At 39.9% G+C, this 19,417-nt stretch overlaps 1 protein-coding gene across 3 annotated transcripts; it reads left to right on the top strand.

Annotated features, from left to right (window-relative positions):
• Positions 1 to 376: 376 nt before the first annotated feature.
• mindy2 (MINDY lysine 48 deubiquitinase 2) lies at positions 377 to 17,603 on the top strand. 3 transcript variants are annotated; one of them, XM_067485741.1, is made up of 9 exons: positions 386 to 1,739; positions 1,975 to 2,032; positions 4,261 to 4,325; positions 9,310 to 9,468; positions 9,991 to 10,093; positions 11,426 to 11,568; positions 13,128 to 13,301; positions 14,264 to 14,446; positions 14,974 to 17,603. In XM_067485741.1, the coding sequence occupies exons 1-9, from the start codon at positions 849 to 851 to the stop codon at positions 15,145 to 15,147; spliced, it is 1,950 nt and encodes a 649-aa protein (XP_067341842.1). In that variant the 5' UTR covers positions 386 to 848; the 3' UTR covers positions 15,148 to 17,603. The 3 variants fall into 3 exon arrangements, with proteins under 3 accessions (XP_067341849.1, XP_067341842.1, XP_067341833.1); XM_067485732.1 differs by having other exon boundaries at positions 451 to 1,739; positions 14,237 to 14,446; XM_067485748.1 differs by lacking the exon at positions 14,974 to 17,603 and having other exon boundaries at positions 377 to 1,739; positions 13,128 to 13,319; positions 14,237 to 14,374.
• Positions 17,604 to 19,417: the final 1,814 nt, after the last annotated feature.

Here is a 19,417-nt window from a genome sequence, read left to right as displayed (position 1 = left end):
TGTACTTAAGTGCTATTTTCAGGTATTTGTACCTTACTGGTTTTCATTCTATATTACTTTTACTTTTACTCCACTACAATGGAAATATTGTACATTTTGTTTTACAATGTTTATTTGACAGTTTTAGCTACAAGATACTTTTTGTAGATTTAGATTCTTAAAAAAATACATTATATGTATTTGTACTGATTAACCTGCTGTCGGCATATAAAGTGGTTAAAATCGATTATAAACAAATCAAGAGATTATAGATAAGTTATCAAAACCATTACATAGCTAGTGAGATACTTCATTCATCCTAACTGGAAAATCACAAAATTTTAACTCAATATTGTAAAGTACATTCCTTTCTCAATAAGAGTGCTTCTACTTCTTTAACTAAATTTAGAACATGTACTTAGTAGTTCAGGTATAGTACTTGTAGTGGAGCATTTTAATCAAGTATTTGCACTTTTACTTGAGCACTGACTGTGTATTTGTACCACCTATAAATACATTTTGTGGAGTAAAAATCTGTGATTAGTAGTGGAGTAAAAATAAAATAAATATATAAATAAAAACACTCAGGTGACTAAAATTGGGAAAAAACTGCATTGATTGAGAACTGGCTACTTTCTACTCTAACTAAAAGAAAGACTTATCTAGTTTAATTAATACTGAGGACGGGTCACACATTTTAACGAGTTTATAGAATACGAGGGCTCATAAACGCACCCCCCTCCTCTTTTTTTACTCAGCCTGAAAGCAATTCACTCTCATGACGTCACTCGCAGAGTTGTCATGGCGTCTTTGGGACCGAGGCTGCTGCTGCAATTTAGCTAAAATCTGTCGACTGTCCGTAATTCGAGATGGAGAAAAATGCAAACCTGCATCGAGACACTGACGGGAACTCTTTGTGTGCCACGATCGCGGGAGAGATGGGGGATGTTACGGCTGTCGGTGTGGTGAAAGGTGCAGCCGAGAAATGCAAGAATAGTGAGGCTCCTCTCAGTACTTTGGTTAACGTTAGTTGTAATAACAGCACCACAAATGTTATTGCTCCGAGCGATGATAATGTCATTTCCACTACTGGGGAGTCTGACGAGCCAGAAGTGATCCAGGTCTCGCCCGTGCAGGAGCAGAAGAAGGACAGCGAAGCGAGCGGATCGTGGCCCGGGGATCAGATCAGTAACGGGATGGGGCATGACTCGGTGCTGGCTGCAGAAGATAGCGAGGGTGGTGCCTCAAAGTTAGTAAACAACAAAAGCGACGGCCCGTCCACACCTCCCGTGAAGCAGGGCACAGATGTGCAGCCAGAGGTTTTGGCTTGCGCAGAAAGTGAGCCGACAAAACTTACCAAACCGACTCATCTGTGTCCCGACAATGCAGCCACAGTCCAGTCCGGTCTGTCGACTGCCTTATCGGAGGGATTGCCGAGTGCGAGTGACCCCGATCCCAGCCTCGGTGGTGAGTCCCGAAGCATTGATTCCCTCGACTCGTTCTCCAACCTCACGTCGTGCCCCAGCTCCGACCTGAACAGCGAGGGGCTGGAGGACAGAGGGTTAGCCCTGGCCCTGCAGAGCGAGTACGGGGGTGATGGGACAAAGCCTGTGTGCACTAAGGACCGGGCCCCTGGCCAGTCCATATACCACATTAAGTGGATCAAGTGGAGGGAGGAGAACACGCCGATCATCACCCAGAACGAGAACGGCCCCTGTCCATTACTGGCAATAATGAATGTCCTTCTGCTTGCATGGAAGGTAACCGGCCGTTATTTTCCAATGGAGGCTTTGCTTTACTATAACACAAAAACAAGACATGCATATATCCAAATGTTAGCATTAATCCTTAATTTATGTTGAAAGCTGAAGAAGGCTATGGGGCATAGTAAACATGGGGTCCACCAGTAAATAGTGGTGTCCTATTTTGGGGTTGCAATTTCATAAATATGTAATACACTAATGGACTATGTGTCTTCATGTGTTTATCTTGCAGGTTAAGATGCCGCCTATGATGGAAATTATAACTGCTGAACAACTGATGGAGTACCTTGGTGAGTGTTAAACCAAAGAACAAGCTGATGGGACATGATTCATAAAAAGGGGAAAATGTCAACATCACATTAATCCATCCCTCTTCTGCTTGACTCCTCTCCTTAGCTTCACATTTACATTAATAACCTAATCTGTAACTTGCAGAAAATAGCACATTTACAAACTAGTTTACTACATTAATAATATGTTGGCCTGCTTTTACAGGGTCACACCGCCCACAATAAACGTTGATCATCCACACTTGTTGGCATACTATCCCATAAAGCCACTGGCATTGGATTTCAACAGCCAAGTAAACATATTCATATCCCTTAAATGAGTGGTTGCATAGTTAAGGTCAGATTTATATATATTCCAGGGTCAACAGAGGAAGAGACCAGAGCTGGGGAATTCCCATGATCCAACCCTCTGCTGTAGGGAAGGAAACAGGAGCTATCTCTTCTCAAGATGTCTCACAATCTTCATTACTGAAATTACTTCACAATCTCAAGGCAGAGGTTCTGATTTACTGCAAGAGTTCTTCATAGAACGAGTCATTCCTCACTAGTGTCTTTCATTAGCTTGCTTTGCCTTACCAGAGTCACGAGTGGACGAGAAGTGTTCCACATCGTAGCGACACAGGTCAACTCTTACCCCTACTGTAATTGTTGAACTTGCTGATCCTATCAAGAAATGTCTCCCTTTTCTCGACAAGTGCCCATTTTTGTAAAATTTGTGAGGATAACTTCACCATATCTTTGCATGTAGAGCGCACAGACCAAAACTTGTGTGACGTTCAGGGCCTGCTGGATAACTGCTACACTCAGCACAATTTCCCACAACACATTAACACAAACACTTAATGTGTAATGAAGTTCAGATGTTGCCTTTTGCTGTATAGCTGTATGCACTGTAGCATACCAGTGAGGAAGAAGCAAAGAGACAGACAGATACAGATATGATGGGATGACTAGGGACGAGTAAGCCCACAGTCCACAGTTCACTGGAGTACAGAGCAGTGAGGGGTTTCCCCGGTCATTGACAAACTGTAGTGAAACCACTCGGCTGGCTAGCCCCCTGCTGGAAAATATCTTGACTTGCACTGAACACTTTATCTTTGATGACAGCGTAACAAACAAGCCAGAAGATTTTTTTTTCCAACAAAAAGCTACAATTTTGGTCATTCCAAACATTTTGTGGAATTTTTGTCTCACATGTTCCAATGCAGCTACAGAGCTCATGATCCTGACTGGGCTTTGTTGATTTGCTCACTTCATTGTATTTGCCACATGAAATCTAATAGAGAGAAGAAGGACGTGTCTATGCTTTCTCATGGTAACTATATTTTGTGCTTTAGGACTGGAAAGTTTTTTTTTCACAACATGCACATAAAGACATGATTGTGCCTTTCTAGGTTAAAATCATTAGTGACTTTAGAAAGCACTAATGAGAAGAAAGTTTCATTTCCTGGATGTACTTCATTCATTCTATTTGAGCAAAATGCACATGAAAATGTTTTTTTTTTCTTCATTGTGTGGCTGTTTTCAGTTAATGTAGCTGTGGATGACAAGAGGTCGATGGCATTCCTCTGAGTATTTGTCAGGAAAAGTATGTGTTGACAGTGCAGGATCATACTTCTGCCAGTTCCTATTAAATGAACGACTCTCTGTGAGACATTTTGAAAAATACTTACACCAGAGCTTTATGAGTAAGGAGTAGACTGCAGTAAAAGCTTCACAGCAACAGCAGTAATACATTTATATCTTTACTCTTTCAGTCTATGTGAAAATACTTTCTGTTTCTACAAACAGCCAATAAATATAACAATAAGAAAACCCGGGCAGCATGGTGGGCGAGTCGTTAGGGCTACTGCCTCACAGGTAGAAGGTCCCTTCCACTGTCCAAACACATGTGTGTCAAAGTGATCTCTAGATTTGTTTTGCACATAATTGTGCTGTGGTTTGTAACATTCATGATAGAGGAATGATCAGTGATCATGTTGTGCTGTCTGCCACAGCCTCTGCTGCGGCAGAGCTGAGTCAACGGGGCGCTCAGGTGACTCAACGGTGGATGGGGGCTCGGTACATATTTGGTACAGCATTTTCTTGGGAAGCAGTTGGCCAGTGCTAATCGCTCCACTGGACATTAAAACACGGTTGTTTTCTACTGTGATTGTTTGTTTCGCGTCATCAGGTTAATACAAATGCAACGTGTTGGCCATCATCTCTCTTTTCCTGTTCCTTTGCAGGTGACTACATTCTGGAAACCAAACCTAAAGAGATATCAGAAGTCCAGCGGCTAAACTATGAGCAGGTAAAGCCAGTCTAATCGGTGCAGGATATTATTATTAAACAGGCATGATTAACTTACGTGTGTGTATTTGTTGGCTGCTGACTGCTTACAGTACTCACAGAGAGTAAGGTTTACTTCCTCTCCTCCTTCTTTCCTCTTGTGTGTCAAAACCATAATTGTGCCAGTTTAACACTTTGCCTATCGACATACTCAAAATATCTCAACTGTTCACACTGCCATTATTGTTATATTTTATCCACAGTGTACAAAATGAAGTTCACACCACTCTGACGTATCCCACTCATTCAGTTGAGCCTCGCAGTTACACAAATAAATGTGCACATTTGCATTGAGGTAGCAGAGAAGGTCAGCGGATGTTCTGTAATATGGAAATAAGCATCAGGGTGATTGCAAACCACATAAAACTGCAGCTGATCTTTTTTTCCCCACTGCTTTATATGTTACGTAAGATGTGTCTTGCAAAGACCAGGGAACAACAGGGGTCAGGAGGGTCAGATTATGTTGGTTCACATGGCGGCGAATGCTTAGAGATGCATGGCTGGGTTCGGCTCCTGGCTATTACTGAGGCTGTGCGTGTATGGCTCACCACAAGAGGCACTTTGAGATGGTGCTCCAGCTCCGGCTCCCCTGCTTCTTCCCATCTCCACTGCCTGGCTACAGTGTGGGAGTGGCACCAACACATCTGTGAGTGATTTCGAGCCACACTTGTCTCTTATTTAGCGCAGAGCAAAAAGCGAATGTGCAGCTCCCTCATAGGAGCTTGCTGGAACGTTAAGTTTAAGTTGGGGTGAAATGCAAGCTCCTAAATAAATCAGCACTGTGCTCAGAATGCACAGTTTAAGTCTGAGTGGTTAGGGTTTGTGTAGCCTAGTTATTATGACAGTCTAATCCCAGACTCTGGCCTCATGTCTGTGTGCTGTGTGTATTTGCTGAGTGTGGAGACAACAATGGCTGTCAAACAAAATATGTCGGAAATATGTTATTCCTTATTGTATTTTTATAAAAAATACAATTAAAGCAGCACCTGCTTTGAAAGGAGCTGCAGAAGTTTTTGGCAGAACTAATGCTATTTATATATTTAGCTTTTAAAAAACATCATCTGTCACATGATTGTACGAGGATTAAAATAGCAGTTGCACGGCTGCTCTTTAGCTATTGTCAAATATTTACTCGGAGCTGTGGAAGCAAGAGTGTAGTTTTGCCCTGTTTTTGTCTCAGTGGACCCGTGTCAGCAGCACTCAAGCCATTCGAGTTTTTATTAAGTGTGATTTATTGTAATGCGCATTGTTCATAAATATTTTGCAGTCTTTTATTCTATGGTAAGTAATGAGAAAATCAGAATGTGGGTTTCTAAAAGTATCACTTTCCAATCTTGCCTTGCAATTTTTTACGCATCTGTTTAGTAGACAAACTTGTAATTATATTGGATCAAGTATCTGGTGGTGACGTTGAAGACACAGAGACTGTCTTAAAGTTAGAATTATAAAAATCTCTTCAAACGCTCTGTAGTTTGTGCATTTTGTGGTGTTAGACATGGATTTACCCAAGCAGGATTAACTAATCTTAATTTATATTAACTAATTTATGTTGATGACATCAGAAAAGAGGTCACCCACCTCTGCAGTCAATTTTAGGTGATTTTAAGTGGAGTTGATGCATTGCACTGTATCATATTGAAGGTGTTCTGTCCTCTTTATATACAGTATACAAAAGATTATCTTAATGATACTTTTATTAGAAATGTAGAGGAGTAAAAGCTGCTGATGTGCATCAGGTTTAATAAAGCTGTGACCGACACTGTGTGGAGGGGTCATACATGTGCTGAGTTTTTGTAGATATGTATGCAGAACGACTCATAAAATATGTTTTAACTTGCACATATGTGACAGTTTTCATTACCTAATAGAATTATCATTGAGAAATGACATAAATATTTTCATTCCTGTTTTTATTTCTCAATCAAAGACTGTTGCTCAGTGCTGTTGCTTTGCAGAAAACTTAGGTTTAAAACTCAGAATGAACCGGTAGGAAAGCAGCTCATTCCCCTAAATATAGAAGCAAGGAATCACATAATTCAGCTTCATAAGATCAGCAGGGATGTTTATCTGAATAAATTCAAGTCTTGTAGGGGGCAAATTCTGCACTTTGCCACTGTGATACCAGCTACTAGTTGATTATATTGACACAGGGTTTAGGTTTCAGGTAAATTATGGTTAGAAATCAATAAAGAGAGACATAAGCAGAGGCCGTCCCTCAGGCACTTACATGGGAGAGTGAAAGTAGAAACACTGAGAGACCTTAGCAAAGTGCTGTGCTAACGTTATACTGTGAAAGGCATCCAACACAAGCACGAATGAATGTGAGTGATGCAGAGCTAATCATCTGATCTCTAAGTGTTCATCTGCTGTTTGAAGAGATGTGGTCCATTACGCAGCCCTTCTAATCCTCCCATCACTGCTGCTCATAAGTGTCTTAATCCACTCACTCAGATGGGCCAGCTGAAGGATTTTCACCTCTGCTCTCTGCACCAAGGCTGCAGTAGCTCAGAGCTCATGGGGCGAACAGAATATCTGCTGTAAACTGTAGAATGGAGGGTAGACACTGCACGCTGGGCGTAAACAGAGTGAGAAGCAGATTTGTTTGATAGGTAACTATAAATGGAAGAGTGGGAAATCATTTACAGATTTGTTAAAATGTCTTGTTGTGTGACATTTGGAGTCATTACACCAAATTGACATGACTGATAATGACTCTAGTAGAAGCTTTGGAGATATTTTGGATATGACTTTTTACAATATGTATACAGAATAAACTTGCAATAAACAATGGAAGATTAATATTCACGATAGGGATTTTTGACGACTTTATCAATAATGTGTCAAGGCCGGGGCAATATGCAGTAGTTGAAAATACTTTCATTGTATGAACAATATTGAATCGCTTTTATGTAATGCAGCTTAGTTCAGTGTCTTGTACTAAGGATGACTGGATCAACTTGACTTGACCCTGTGATTATTGGACGACCCACTCGACCTCCGAACCGCAGCTGCCCTGTCACCCCGCAACCAATTTGTATCTCTGTCAATTTGTAAGCTCTGTCTAAAGTACAGATATTGATGATCCTGTGTCTATTGTTATCTGCTTGGTTTTAAATTATACCTCCATCACTTGTAGAAGTGTGTTGTTTATATCGCTACATGCTCCTAATAGTGTTGTAGAGCTCAGCTGTCACAATCACAATCACAGTCTCAGTTAAAAGACTGCAGAAGTGTAGATGCAGGTGGAAAACATTGCTCTGAGGCCAAATACAAGAGTTTGTCTGTTTCATTGGGTTCTCAGATGTGTGTGGTGGATATACACTCATTTGAGGTATTTTCTGTTTGGCAAAATGTTTGTCTGCTATCAATAATTAATTCTACAGTTCATTGAAAAGAAAGGAAGTCTTTATACATTTGTGTATTTTCAGGCTGCTTATTAGATGACCCCTGGGAAAAAAAAGTCCTTTCAAAGCCAAACCAGTGACGAAAGAGACATGTCTTTTTCATGACATACATTTTAAATAATGTTTGTCTTATTAAATAAAAAAATTAAACCCTTCTTTCCAGAACAACTTTCACTACATTATGTTACATAAGTAGCCTTCCAACTTTGGCTAGTGGAATACATTCCTAGTGCAGATTGTTATACTTAATCAGTGAAAAGCAAAACACAGCATGATATGGTATTTTTGTAATTGTGCTTCATGAACACCAAAGAAGAATCCAATTAAAAATAATAAAAAAAAAACCTGCAGGAACCCAGTGGTATACTTATTTTGATGAAACTTGGAAATGGGTTTAAGCGATGTCATTCCTATTAGGAGCACAAAGGCCACTTTATAAAGAAAGAATTTAGGTAGGTTTTTTTATTTTTTAAGTATATAACATTTAAGAAAAATCATAGATGCAAAGGCAACATCTGCTATTGTCCATTTGTTATGATTAAATGCATAGAGAAGGTCGGTAAGATTTTGGAATAGACTGGAAGGTTTCCAGACTGATAAAGGCCAAACTGAAGAGATGCAAGTTCTATGTGACATTCGCTAACCAAACAGAATATTATTTGAAGCCATTGTTTGTTTTATTATTGAGTTTTTTGATTTAGAGGATTTTTGAGACATCTTATTTTTCATAAATGTAACCATTTTATGTTCAAGGCTTCAGGAGATTCTGCCTTTTACTCAGTAACTGTATAAGGCTACACGGTAAACTAGCCCCAGGCATCTTTATACCATTAGACTTCATCAAGTTTGATGCTACTTCCCTGCTGTTAAGCTACATACTACAGTAAATCCAGACAGTCTGTGGCCTGTCTAGTAAACTATGGGCCGCTGTAGGTTGTGCCAGCCTTTATTTTTTTTTCACAAACTGTGCATTTTTCTCTCGGCATCAAATGTCAGTCTGTTCTGATGTTTCCTGTTGCTGCGTATTTGTCCTCTCCTTGTTACCATTATCAAAGCGAGATATCAAGGCTCATAATTATGACTCTGAACGCTTATAGAGAAATTAACTATCAAATGTTTTCCTGGCAGAGACATTTATCTCTTGCTGTGGTTTTAGATTGTTTGACAGTAAGCAGAGCAAAACCAAAAGTGCAGTATAAAAAAAACAAAACAACTAAAAAAACAAAGTTGACAAAACTAAGTGAGTTTGGGGTGTGTGGAATTTGTACAGTGAGAAATGGCAGCTTATGTCTTCCTGTAAAGGTTGTGAAATCAATCCCCGTTAGCTTCAGCTATGCTGACTCTGAGCAGACAACCAGGAATAATGATAGCATCTTACATTACATGGAACCAGCTGGACTGGACACAGCGTTTGGTTCAGTATGGTGGTGTACTGGTGTATATATGGTGTATATATTAAAGAATGGGACCTGGTGGCTCAGTGGAGACGAATCCTTTCACTGTATTATTTTAACAAGAATCATTTTACTCCTTGTTTCCTAGAACATGAGTGATGCCATGGCCGTGTTGCATAAGCTGCAGACGGGTCTGGATGTGAACGTGAAGTTCACAGGGGTGCGAGTCTTTGAGTACACCCCAGAATGCATTGTGTTTGATCTGCTGGACATCCCACTCTACCACGGCTGGCTGGTTGACCCCCAGGTGAGATAGAACTTACTTACTTGCTGCAGTTTCTCTTTACTGCCCTGAAGCCCGACTGGTGTTATTGCTGCTTGTTCATCCTCAACATGTCTCTCTCTCTCTCTCTCTCTCTCTTGAGGTCGCTACCAATACTCATTTATTCTGCCAGATAGTAAAAGTTGTATTGTTGACTAAAAGCTCTTGTCCAGTTCACGCCAACTTATTACAAAGGAAGCAACAGAAGTGCACATTAAGTCTGGCAGGTGTCTCTTGTTGTAATGCTGGATGGCAGCTCAGATGTGGTTCACTTGGGGTGTGGGAACAAGTCCTATAGCTAAGCAAATGGACTTCAACAGTTTGGTAACAGAATTGAGTTGAACTGTAGCAAACAGAAACTAACTTTACACAGCAACAGCAGTTTCAGCATGAATCGTTTGTCACTGGAATTCTTCTCTCTCTAATAAATGTTGTATAACTACTCCAGCTTTTAGTCAAACAGCATCAACACTGGTTCTTTCCCATCGTTTTTATGTTTGTTTGCAGATGCATGACATTGTCAAGGCAGTGGGCAACTGCAGTTACAACCAGCTGGTGGAGAAGATAATATCTTGCAAACAGTCAGACAACAGCGAGCTGGCAGGGGAAGGTGAGGGCTTCCTCTTTATTCCCTCTACATTCTGACCTGCCTGATTCTCTTCCTCTCTCTCCAGTCATCTCTTTTCTTTCATTCTTAGTCAGGGCTGCAGAACACAAAGCAATGTGACGCATTTTGGGGAAAAGTTTTCAATTCAAATTCTGAGCACTGGAGCTGAAGAAATTACATTTGTTTTAGGAAAAACCGCTCCTTCTGTCAAACAGTTTAATGGTTTTACACAATTTCAACAAGTCAACAATCACCATCTTATTCGTTTCATATCTACTGCTACAAATTATACAACAGCAGTGTGCACTGAAACACCAAATCACTGGCACCCTCATTACATGAGATATCTTGCACTAGACTGCCCAGTGCAAACACATGCACAAATCCACAGACCGAGAACCAGGACACACATGTGGCTACTCTTCAAATGACCTACTTCCAAGGCTCCCAGTTTCCTCACCAGCCGTCAGTAACTTCTCGCCTAAATATTTGCTCGTTCAACACTGAGCTTCCTGAGTAGTTGTCAGCTGGGCTGCTGCCAAGTCAGTGTGCTGAGGCTCCAGTCAATAAGGATTCTTTTGTATTTCTGCATTTGTGGTCTAGAAATTCATTTGTGATCTTGATATAAGTGGTTGGATGCTGCTTGATGATTTGCCACAGCTGACAAATCGGCACATTTCTGAGTGTCGTTCTGCCTTAATTGCAGTAAAGTATTTAGTAGTTAGCATCTTTGTGTGCCAGTCTCTAAAAGTTGTGGTTTATTCTGTTTCTCTTTCCATTTGAGCGTCACACTGCCTCTGTGGGTGATGCTCCAAATTGAATGCTGTGCCGTCTTACAGTTGTCACTCACCATCTGCTTCTCAGCCTATATTGGGTTCCCTGTAGTAGCTGTGGAACCGCTGCTGGAACCGGTTGCAGCAGCAGTTCCACAGCTACTACAGCCTCAGTGGTCAAAAAGAAACTACAAACACCACAGCAGGGTTTCTGCTGTGTTTTCCAAACAGTGACCTATGTACATGAATAAGTAGGGATTGTTTTTTTGTTATGTGGATGACTCATGTGGTCTATGATCTAATGATGGAAATACTGGAAATCACGACAGTTATTTCACAAGTGATAAAATGCTTATGCATTTCAAAGCTGAATACTAATTACTTTAATTGCTTTAATTTTCAAGTAAATCTTTGTTTATTCTATAAAGTACAGAGTCTTAAACATGCAACCAAGATGCAGTAAAATATTCATATTCAAACAGTATTGCACCTAGTTATGAACACACACATGCATTTTCACTCACTCCTTCTTTGTTCTTCTTTACCTCCTGTTCTCTCTAAGGCATCGTAGCAGAGCAGTTTCTGAACAGCACGGCCACTCAGCTGACATACCATGGCTTGTGTGAGCTCACGTCCACGGTACAGGAGGGAGAGCTCTGTGTTTTTTTCAGGAACAACCACTTCAGCACAATGATCAAATACAAGGTAAACAAATAAAAGTACTGAAATCAACCCCTTCGCATTAACTGTAAATGGTATCAGTGAAACTTGCAATGACATAAATAAGTCATGTGTTTACTTTTAAATGGATATTATTGTTTGATGTATGACAACCAGGTAAAACTAGGCTTCTGTGGTTTTCCCTAATGTTCACACAGACACACATATCAGACAAACCACCTTTGAAACCTTTGAGCTAAGCATATCTTAGTGGCTTTAATTAAAAAGGCCATAACATGCATTTTGGTGTTTTTTTACCTCCCCTTTTGTGTTGGGTAATCATATTAAAGGGTGACCTCACCGCTAGTTCACGGTTACACAATATTTTTACTAGCAAATGTGAGTGAAATGTTCATACTATGGAGAACTGGCTCCAAACAAAACTTTAGTTAGACTTAATTTACTGAAACTCTAATCATTTACTGTGTCTAATGGCCCTTTTGAAGCCAGAATGTTTTGTTTTCTGCCATCTAGAGTTCAGCGAGTGGAATGGATGGACTGGCAGCCAGTCCAGGTCACACCCCACCGTTCGCTCAATGACCAATTACACATGACAGGAGAAGTGGTTAGGATTGTTTTATAAAATATACAACAATTAGGCATTTTCCGGGAATATTCTGGTTTACAAATTCCTGAACCTTAGCGTGGGGGAACCACAGTAGGGAATACTATGATGTTTGATAGCGTTGATGGTCAGTTATTTTAGTGGAATGACTAATGTGGATGAATTCGATTCACATGTATTAAACAACAAACATAAAGTAGCACTGGTGCACAGAGGGATGAGAAAAAATGCCAAGTACTTTTACACTGCATATCTTAAGGAAATTATAAATATTTTGCATACTATCTTAAGTAAATATGTCAGTGTGGTATTTCTATTATTACCATAGTACAATTTGTGTATTTGTACTTAACAGTTTTTGAGTACTTTATGGGAAGTTTTAGTAGTAGTAATAGAAGGCAAGTTAAAATGAGTGAATATTGAGTAAAATTGTTTTTGTACATATTTATTCTATGAAGTAGACTCTTAATAAATATATATTTTTCAAGTTTTACCATCTACAGTACCTGTTTGGAAATTTAGAAACTCCTCTTTTCTTCGTTTTTCTTACGGTTCCGCTAAAGATATTCTGTATTTTCCCTTATGTTTTCACCACAGAGAGTCATTTTAAACTGAATGAAAGATACACATTTGTGTAGAACAAATATTCAGTACAGTATTCGGCCCAATGATGATGACCATCTCTGGTCTGCGCGGCCTGCCCACAGCTGCTCACCATCTCAGTGTAGCTGGGACAGACACTTCTTGTTATCTACTGTGTATTTTCATCTTGAATAGTGCACGTTTGTTGCTAATGTAAGCAAAGACGTAGGTCTGTCAACACATGTCAGCTTCAGACTGACAAATGCAAATCCGCGTATATAAAATTATACATGATATACAACAACCCAAAGGTTGTATGGGTGTATACTAACAGTAGAGACCATTAGGTCATGTACGTCTGTGTACAGTGTGACACTGTATTGCGTTTGTTTTCTAGGGCCAGCTGTACCTCCTGGTCACCGACCAAGGTTTTCTGACAGAGGAGAAGGTCGTGTGGGAGAGTCTGCACAACGTTGATGGAGACGGCAACTTCTGTGATTCAGAATTCCGGCTGCGACCTCCTTCTGATCCAGAGACAGTTTACAGAGGCCAGCAGGATCAGATAGACCAGGTCTGAGAACTGATGCAGGCAAGACTAGCAGAACCAACAATAATCCACCACCAAACTTTGATAGGCTTCAGGTCAAGTCACATTATAATAGCTGAAAATTACAAATTTGCCTCTGTCTTTAACTACACACTTTCTCTGATGTGTGTTTTACACCACCAGTTTGCTGCAAAAGCCAGAACCGAATCCAAGTTCAATAATAGCTAGTCCCTGTTACGCATTTTTCAGGCACCATTTTTTATAGAGACTAAGGAACAAAGAGAAACCCAATAAAACAAAAAATAAATTCAGTGATACTACAATGGCACACAATTATCCAAGTGAATAAATAAGTGGAAAAAACAACCTGAAAGTTCATCAATAATAAGCATATTACAGCACACGACAGATAATCGAGTGTGGTGGCCACTCTGTTCATATCTGTACTTCCTGTACTTCACTTCGCCACACGGGCCTCTTAAAAAATACATTAGGTTTAGGTCTCCTGCACATTACTTTTACTGGTTTTACAGCTGTCTGCTTTTTAACTGGCCAGAATGGTCCAAACACAGATCTCACTGGGCAGTTGTCTGCTTTGCTCCTACAGACACAGCTCAGACAAGAGTGCTGGGGCTGTTACTTTTTATTGTCCTAGTTTGTTTCCAGCCTTAGCCCTCCTTATTTATAAGACAGGCTTGGTGAGAAAAATCTCTTCAGGAAATGCATGCAGTAAAAAAATGGTTATACCACTAAGAATGTTAGAATGAAGATAATGCAACAATTGAAAATTGAAACAGACAGAACTGCTTGAGTCAGTAAGTGAAGAAAGGAAGTTGTGGATTGCGTCTGTGCCCTTGTGTGACTGTGCAGTGTAGGCTGAGCTGTTGCATAGTCAGTCAACTTTGCTCATAAACCATCAAGTGTGTCCCTCTCTGGTGCATGTTCTTGCATGTTATCAGGACTATCTGATGGCACTGTCGCTGCAGCAGGAGCAGCAAAGCCAGGACCTACAGTGGGAGCAGCTCCCAGAGGGCATCAGTGACCTAGAGCTGGCGAAAAAGCTACAGGAGGAGGAGGACAGGCGGGCCTCCCAGTTCTACCAGGAGCAGGAGCAGGGGCAGGCGGTGGCCGCAGCAGCGGCGGCGGCGGCGGCAGCAGCATCGGCACAGGTGGGCATTTGTAGGAGATAAAAACAGGTGGGAAATGCAGGGGAAGGATTTAGAAGTAATGTGTCACATAAAGGACAGATCACAAATGGATACTTGTGTCAGAGAGTTTGAGGCATAATGCCACGCGCTTCATGTCAAGACCTCCCTGCTGCAGAGGACATGTGAGATACACGATATATTAAATACAAGTTTTCTATAAATGACTGTAGGAAGCTGTTTATGTCCACACATACGAATGACCTTTTCTATTTTTATACTGCATATAAAATCAAAAACGGGGTTAAATGTTTCTTTTCTAACAGATAAATAATGTAGCATTAAAATGGGCTGCCAACAATTAAACCCTAGATTATTGGGGTTTGTCACCATTGGTAAGAAAACATAAAAATGTTAACCCATGTTAACATGGGTTTCGGGGAGTTGTGATTTGGATTTTTCGGGCATTTCATGCTGACATTAAGCAACTGTTGGTTGCAGCGAAACACAAATTTATACTCTACTGCTCATTTGTCGTGTTTGTTGGGCAGGGCCAGCAGGAGCCTGTCGAGGGGGACGACACAGACAGAAGTGCAGGACCCGGTGGAGCAGCCACCGGCGCTGGGATGGCAGCAGCAACCGCAGCCACGCCCAGCCCGGGAAAACAGTCCTCTAACAAAGCCAAGAAAGAATCGAAAGATAAAGACAAATGTGTAATTTTGTAACATAGTGTGTGTGTGTGAGCGTGAGTGTTTTTTGTGCATTTGCTTCTCTGTGAGGAGGGGGACACCATTTGTTTCTCAAAGGACTGGACACACAACACTGATTCCCCATTTGATGGCAAACAAAGGGAAGGAGACAATTTAGGAGAGACACAACAAGACCCACAGAGGATTTGCTGTTCCCAAACCACTGGTGCCTGCTATCCTCAAACCTCAGTGGAACCTGGACATCAGAGGAATGGACACAACCACAACAACAACTACCCCTTATCTTTCATAGTCGGCCAAACTTTGTTACAAGTCGCACAGTGCACTATATTTGTGATGTGGGGTCAACTTTATCTGGGGTGGTGTATTTTATAGTTGTAATCTGAAGAAACAAAATGTCGCCCTCTCAACGTGTTCATTTCAACAAAAAATATGTTTTTCATTTATTTTTTTTTTATTGCAGTTCATAAGCTTTTTTGTACGAATCGATAATCACAAACCGTACATAGACAAGCCCACTTTTTTTGGTGTAAGCTGAGTTTGTGTTTTTGTTTTTTGTACGTTAGCCACTGATGCCAAGTTTCACAGTGTAACGTAGCTTCTGGGAGAGTTTTTTTATTTTTTTTTCCTGCAAACTTAAAAGGGATTTTCTCATAAACTTGCCTGTTGAAAATCAATATAACACCATTTGTGTCCCCTAGATACTGTAGTTACACAACAGTACTCATCACAGCTCATCCCGTTCAGGTTTGCCTTACCAGAGTATGGCAGTGTTGTAGTCTGCCCTGTTTGAATGTGTGTTTGTTTTCATGTGGATGGTATGTACAGTACATGTGTGCTGTGTGATGTACATGTCTCATTTACTGAGCACCACTGATGTTACAAGTTTCAGTTTGGAAATAGCAAAATCTTTTACGCTGTATTAGTTAAGCTACACAGTTGGGACATTTCCTGTCTTTCATGATGTGATTCTTCTTCAAAAAGCTCTGTGTGGGACAGTAAGACAGAGGATAGCGTTGCATTTAGTCTGAACCTGACATTGTTTCTGTGTGAGACACAGGTAGCTGTTTTGGCAGAGTTCAGTTGTATGAGATGGCACCCAGAGTGTGTGCTAGCTCTGAACGACCCTTTTCTTTCTCACAGCCTCTTCTGGCAGCTTCCCGAAGAGATGCGGTGTGTTTGCAGGCACTTTCATGATGACCTCTGCTCGGTTCTGGCTGTAACAATTCCACAGCCGCCAAGTTTTAAAAAAGGAATAGCACAGAGTTCAGTAATTTGTAATATTCTTTTAACATACTATCATACTTGTTTTTCCTCACTGTCCTTCCTGAACCGCTTCAGTCAGTCAAATTCAGACAGAGATAAACTGCTGTTATTAGTGGAGAACATGTCCTACTAGTGAATGGTTAATTAAGCATGGGACACACACTTTGAATACTGAAACGCGTGTGCAAACACATGATGTACATATTTACCTAATGCAGTCTTATAATGGATTTAGCTGCTGGTTTCTGCCATTATTGAACCATGGGACTGCCTCTGGAGAAACTTTTCTATCTATACATTCCAATTGGATGCCTTGGCTCAAGCCTTCTGTTACAGAGTGAAGGAGATCGGTCACAGGAGGAATTAGCAGCGCTTGTGAAGTGGTCTCCATTGTTTTGTTCAGCGAGAACAAATGTAATTTCAAGACAAGATGATGATTTGGAGGCAAGCAGCGAACTACTGTGTGGGAACTCTTTGGTATGGGCTTTGGGTGACGGCTAGAGTTCGAGCACTGTTTGTTTGGCCCTAACAAGACTGTGTTTTGTATATATATATTACGCCTTACAACATTTCAACATATTTTTTAGGACAAAAGGAAACGGGCGTTTTACCAGAATAAGACAATCCATGCATTTTTCTCATGATCATCAGAAGTACTCTTATATTAAAAGGACGTCCTTGAGCATCATTTTTAGATGATTTGCTTTGTTATGGCACCTTTCTTGGCCTGCAGTCACTTTCTCCATGACTTTAAGTATCTGTATGTATATTCACAAGTACTATTTTGACACTTTGAAGGACTTAACATTATATTATTTAAGATCCTCACTGTTGAACTTTAAACAAATTAAGCTGCTCCTCTTGTGTTAACTTGGACTACCTGATTAAAAAATAAAAACTCCTTGGGACGGGGTTAAGGAACATTAATTATGAACAATTTTCATTGACTCCTTAGTAATTTCTTCCATGCAGCGAACATAAAACATTTAATCACAAGATAAATGAGAGAAGGCAGATGGGAAGCTTTCTGAAAATCATTGGGTCTTTTTCTGTCTGTCTGCTGAATCTCACCCCATCAATCAGACAATCTGATCAAACATTCCAGTGAAAGTTTAAAAAAATATTAAACTTCACTTAGGGTGGTCTGAACTAATTTGGGAGATTTTTGTGTTGGTCTGTTTGTACAACTAAAAAAAAAAAGAAAATGCAGCGCAACACTTTCTACACAGTTATCTTAATTTTATTTAAGGTTCAGTAATGTGCATTAGCTTGCTATCCCTAGTCATAAATACATGAATTTAAAATGTATGTTGTAATTTGATTGTTCCATCCTCGTTCCTTCAATGAACTGCTCAGAAGAATATTGTGATCAATGCCTGAAAGTGGTTTCTTGTATGCTTTGTAAAGTGATGGTGGGGTAAATGCTGTAATATTAGTATTTTGATGAGTTGCTTGTTGAAGGTAATGGTTGTAATAGGTTACATTTATATGCACTTAAACAAGAGAAACATACCTCATTTTATACAGAACATTAATTGTGCAAGAGTGATATTGTTCTTTGGTTACCTTTTAAAAACTGAATAATAGCCAAAATAATCACCACAACTAGGTAGCAGTTGCTCTTAAGACAGCTGAATAGGATTCATTTGTCAAAGCATAAAAGGGCTGTTTAAAAAGTTTTGGTTTAAAATGATACATCTTTTTTAAAATGGTGGCTCTGCTTTAAAGACCTTGCTGCAATTTGAAATATTCAGGTTAGTGGTCTGCCTATACAAGACACTAAGGCAACCAGCGCAAAGGCCTGAGTACCAGCACACAGCTCAAAGCTGATGGGGACGTTGTGAATTACAACAGTAGCTACAGTAGATGGGTTTGATTTCGATGAGCTGATGGAAGCAGTTTTTCTACAGTGCATGGAAGAAAATCTGAAAACACCAGTTTTGATTTAATCAGCAAAAAAATATTATTTTCCCAGTCCATCATTTACCATCACAATCTTCACAAATAAGGGTGATGTTTCCAAAAGTTAACATGCAACAAAGAGGAAAAGGCTGGTTTCTAAGGCTTAAGAGTCGTCATGTATGTAGCAGAAGGAGATGTTCGTTCTTGTATGGAGACACACCGAGTGCTGAACAAGCTGAAGGGAGACATTTTCTTTAATGCAATATCAAACTCCCAGATCTTACTTTGTGATGCATGTATATGTGTGGACTAAAATTATTTACTACCCCAAGAATATAATTTTGACTGTACGGCCCATTGTGTTTATATTTCACATAAAAAGCAACATTTGTGACTATGGGAGGTTACTTATTTGTGTTGATTTCAATGTTCATCTATTTACATAAATTACCAAATAATGTATGTAGCCTTTCACATTAAAGTCACATATTGTATATGGTGATAAATATATAACAAAATGCCTTATAGACGAGGGACATTCAACCTGATTCGAAGTTGCCAGAATAATAAAAGACTGAGAACAATTATTGGTTTGTCATCATTGTAATGAAATCATTTGAGGATCAACCTAAGGCGTTATAATAAATGTAAATAAATGTAAAATAATGTAGTATGCAGTAATATCTGGCACATCCAATTGCTTCCTCCTCTATCATGTGTTATGCACCTGCACAAATTAAGTCTCACACGTAAAATGTTTGGTGCCTTTGACAGGAAACAACTGCGTTACTTTAAATTATTAAAACCATTTTCGGTTTAACGAAAATATATATTTTGCATTATGTTGTCAGATCATTTGTGGCCAATTGAACTGATATTTTCTTAGTTTAAAAACTGCAACATCTCAGGTTCCTCAGATCAGCCAAAATGTCGGAGAAACAAATCTATGGCAGAGTGTGTAAAACTCAAGTATTTACCCATTCTTGTCTGGAAATAGCAATAACAAGGCTGCCAGGCAGTGTGCAACGTACTTTACGTTAACTTTGATGACCTGCACTAGTTATTCTGCTTTTGTGTTTTGTAGTTTAATTAGCTTTATCCAAAATATTTCAACAGG

The sequence above is a fragment of the Channa argus genome, chromosome 2 (genome assembly GCF_033026475.1).
Source record: "Channa argus isolate prfri chromosome 2, Channa argus male v1.0, whole genome shotgun sequence".
NCBI lineage: Eukaryota > Metazoa > Chordata > Actinopteri > Anabantiformes > Channidae > Channa > Channa argus.
This window is presented reverse-complemented; position numbering and strand designations above follow the sequence as displayed.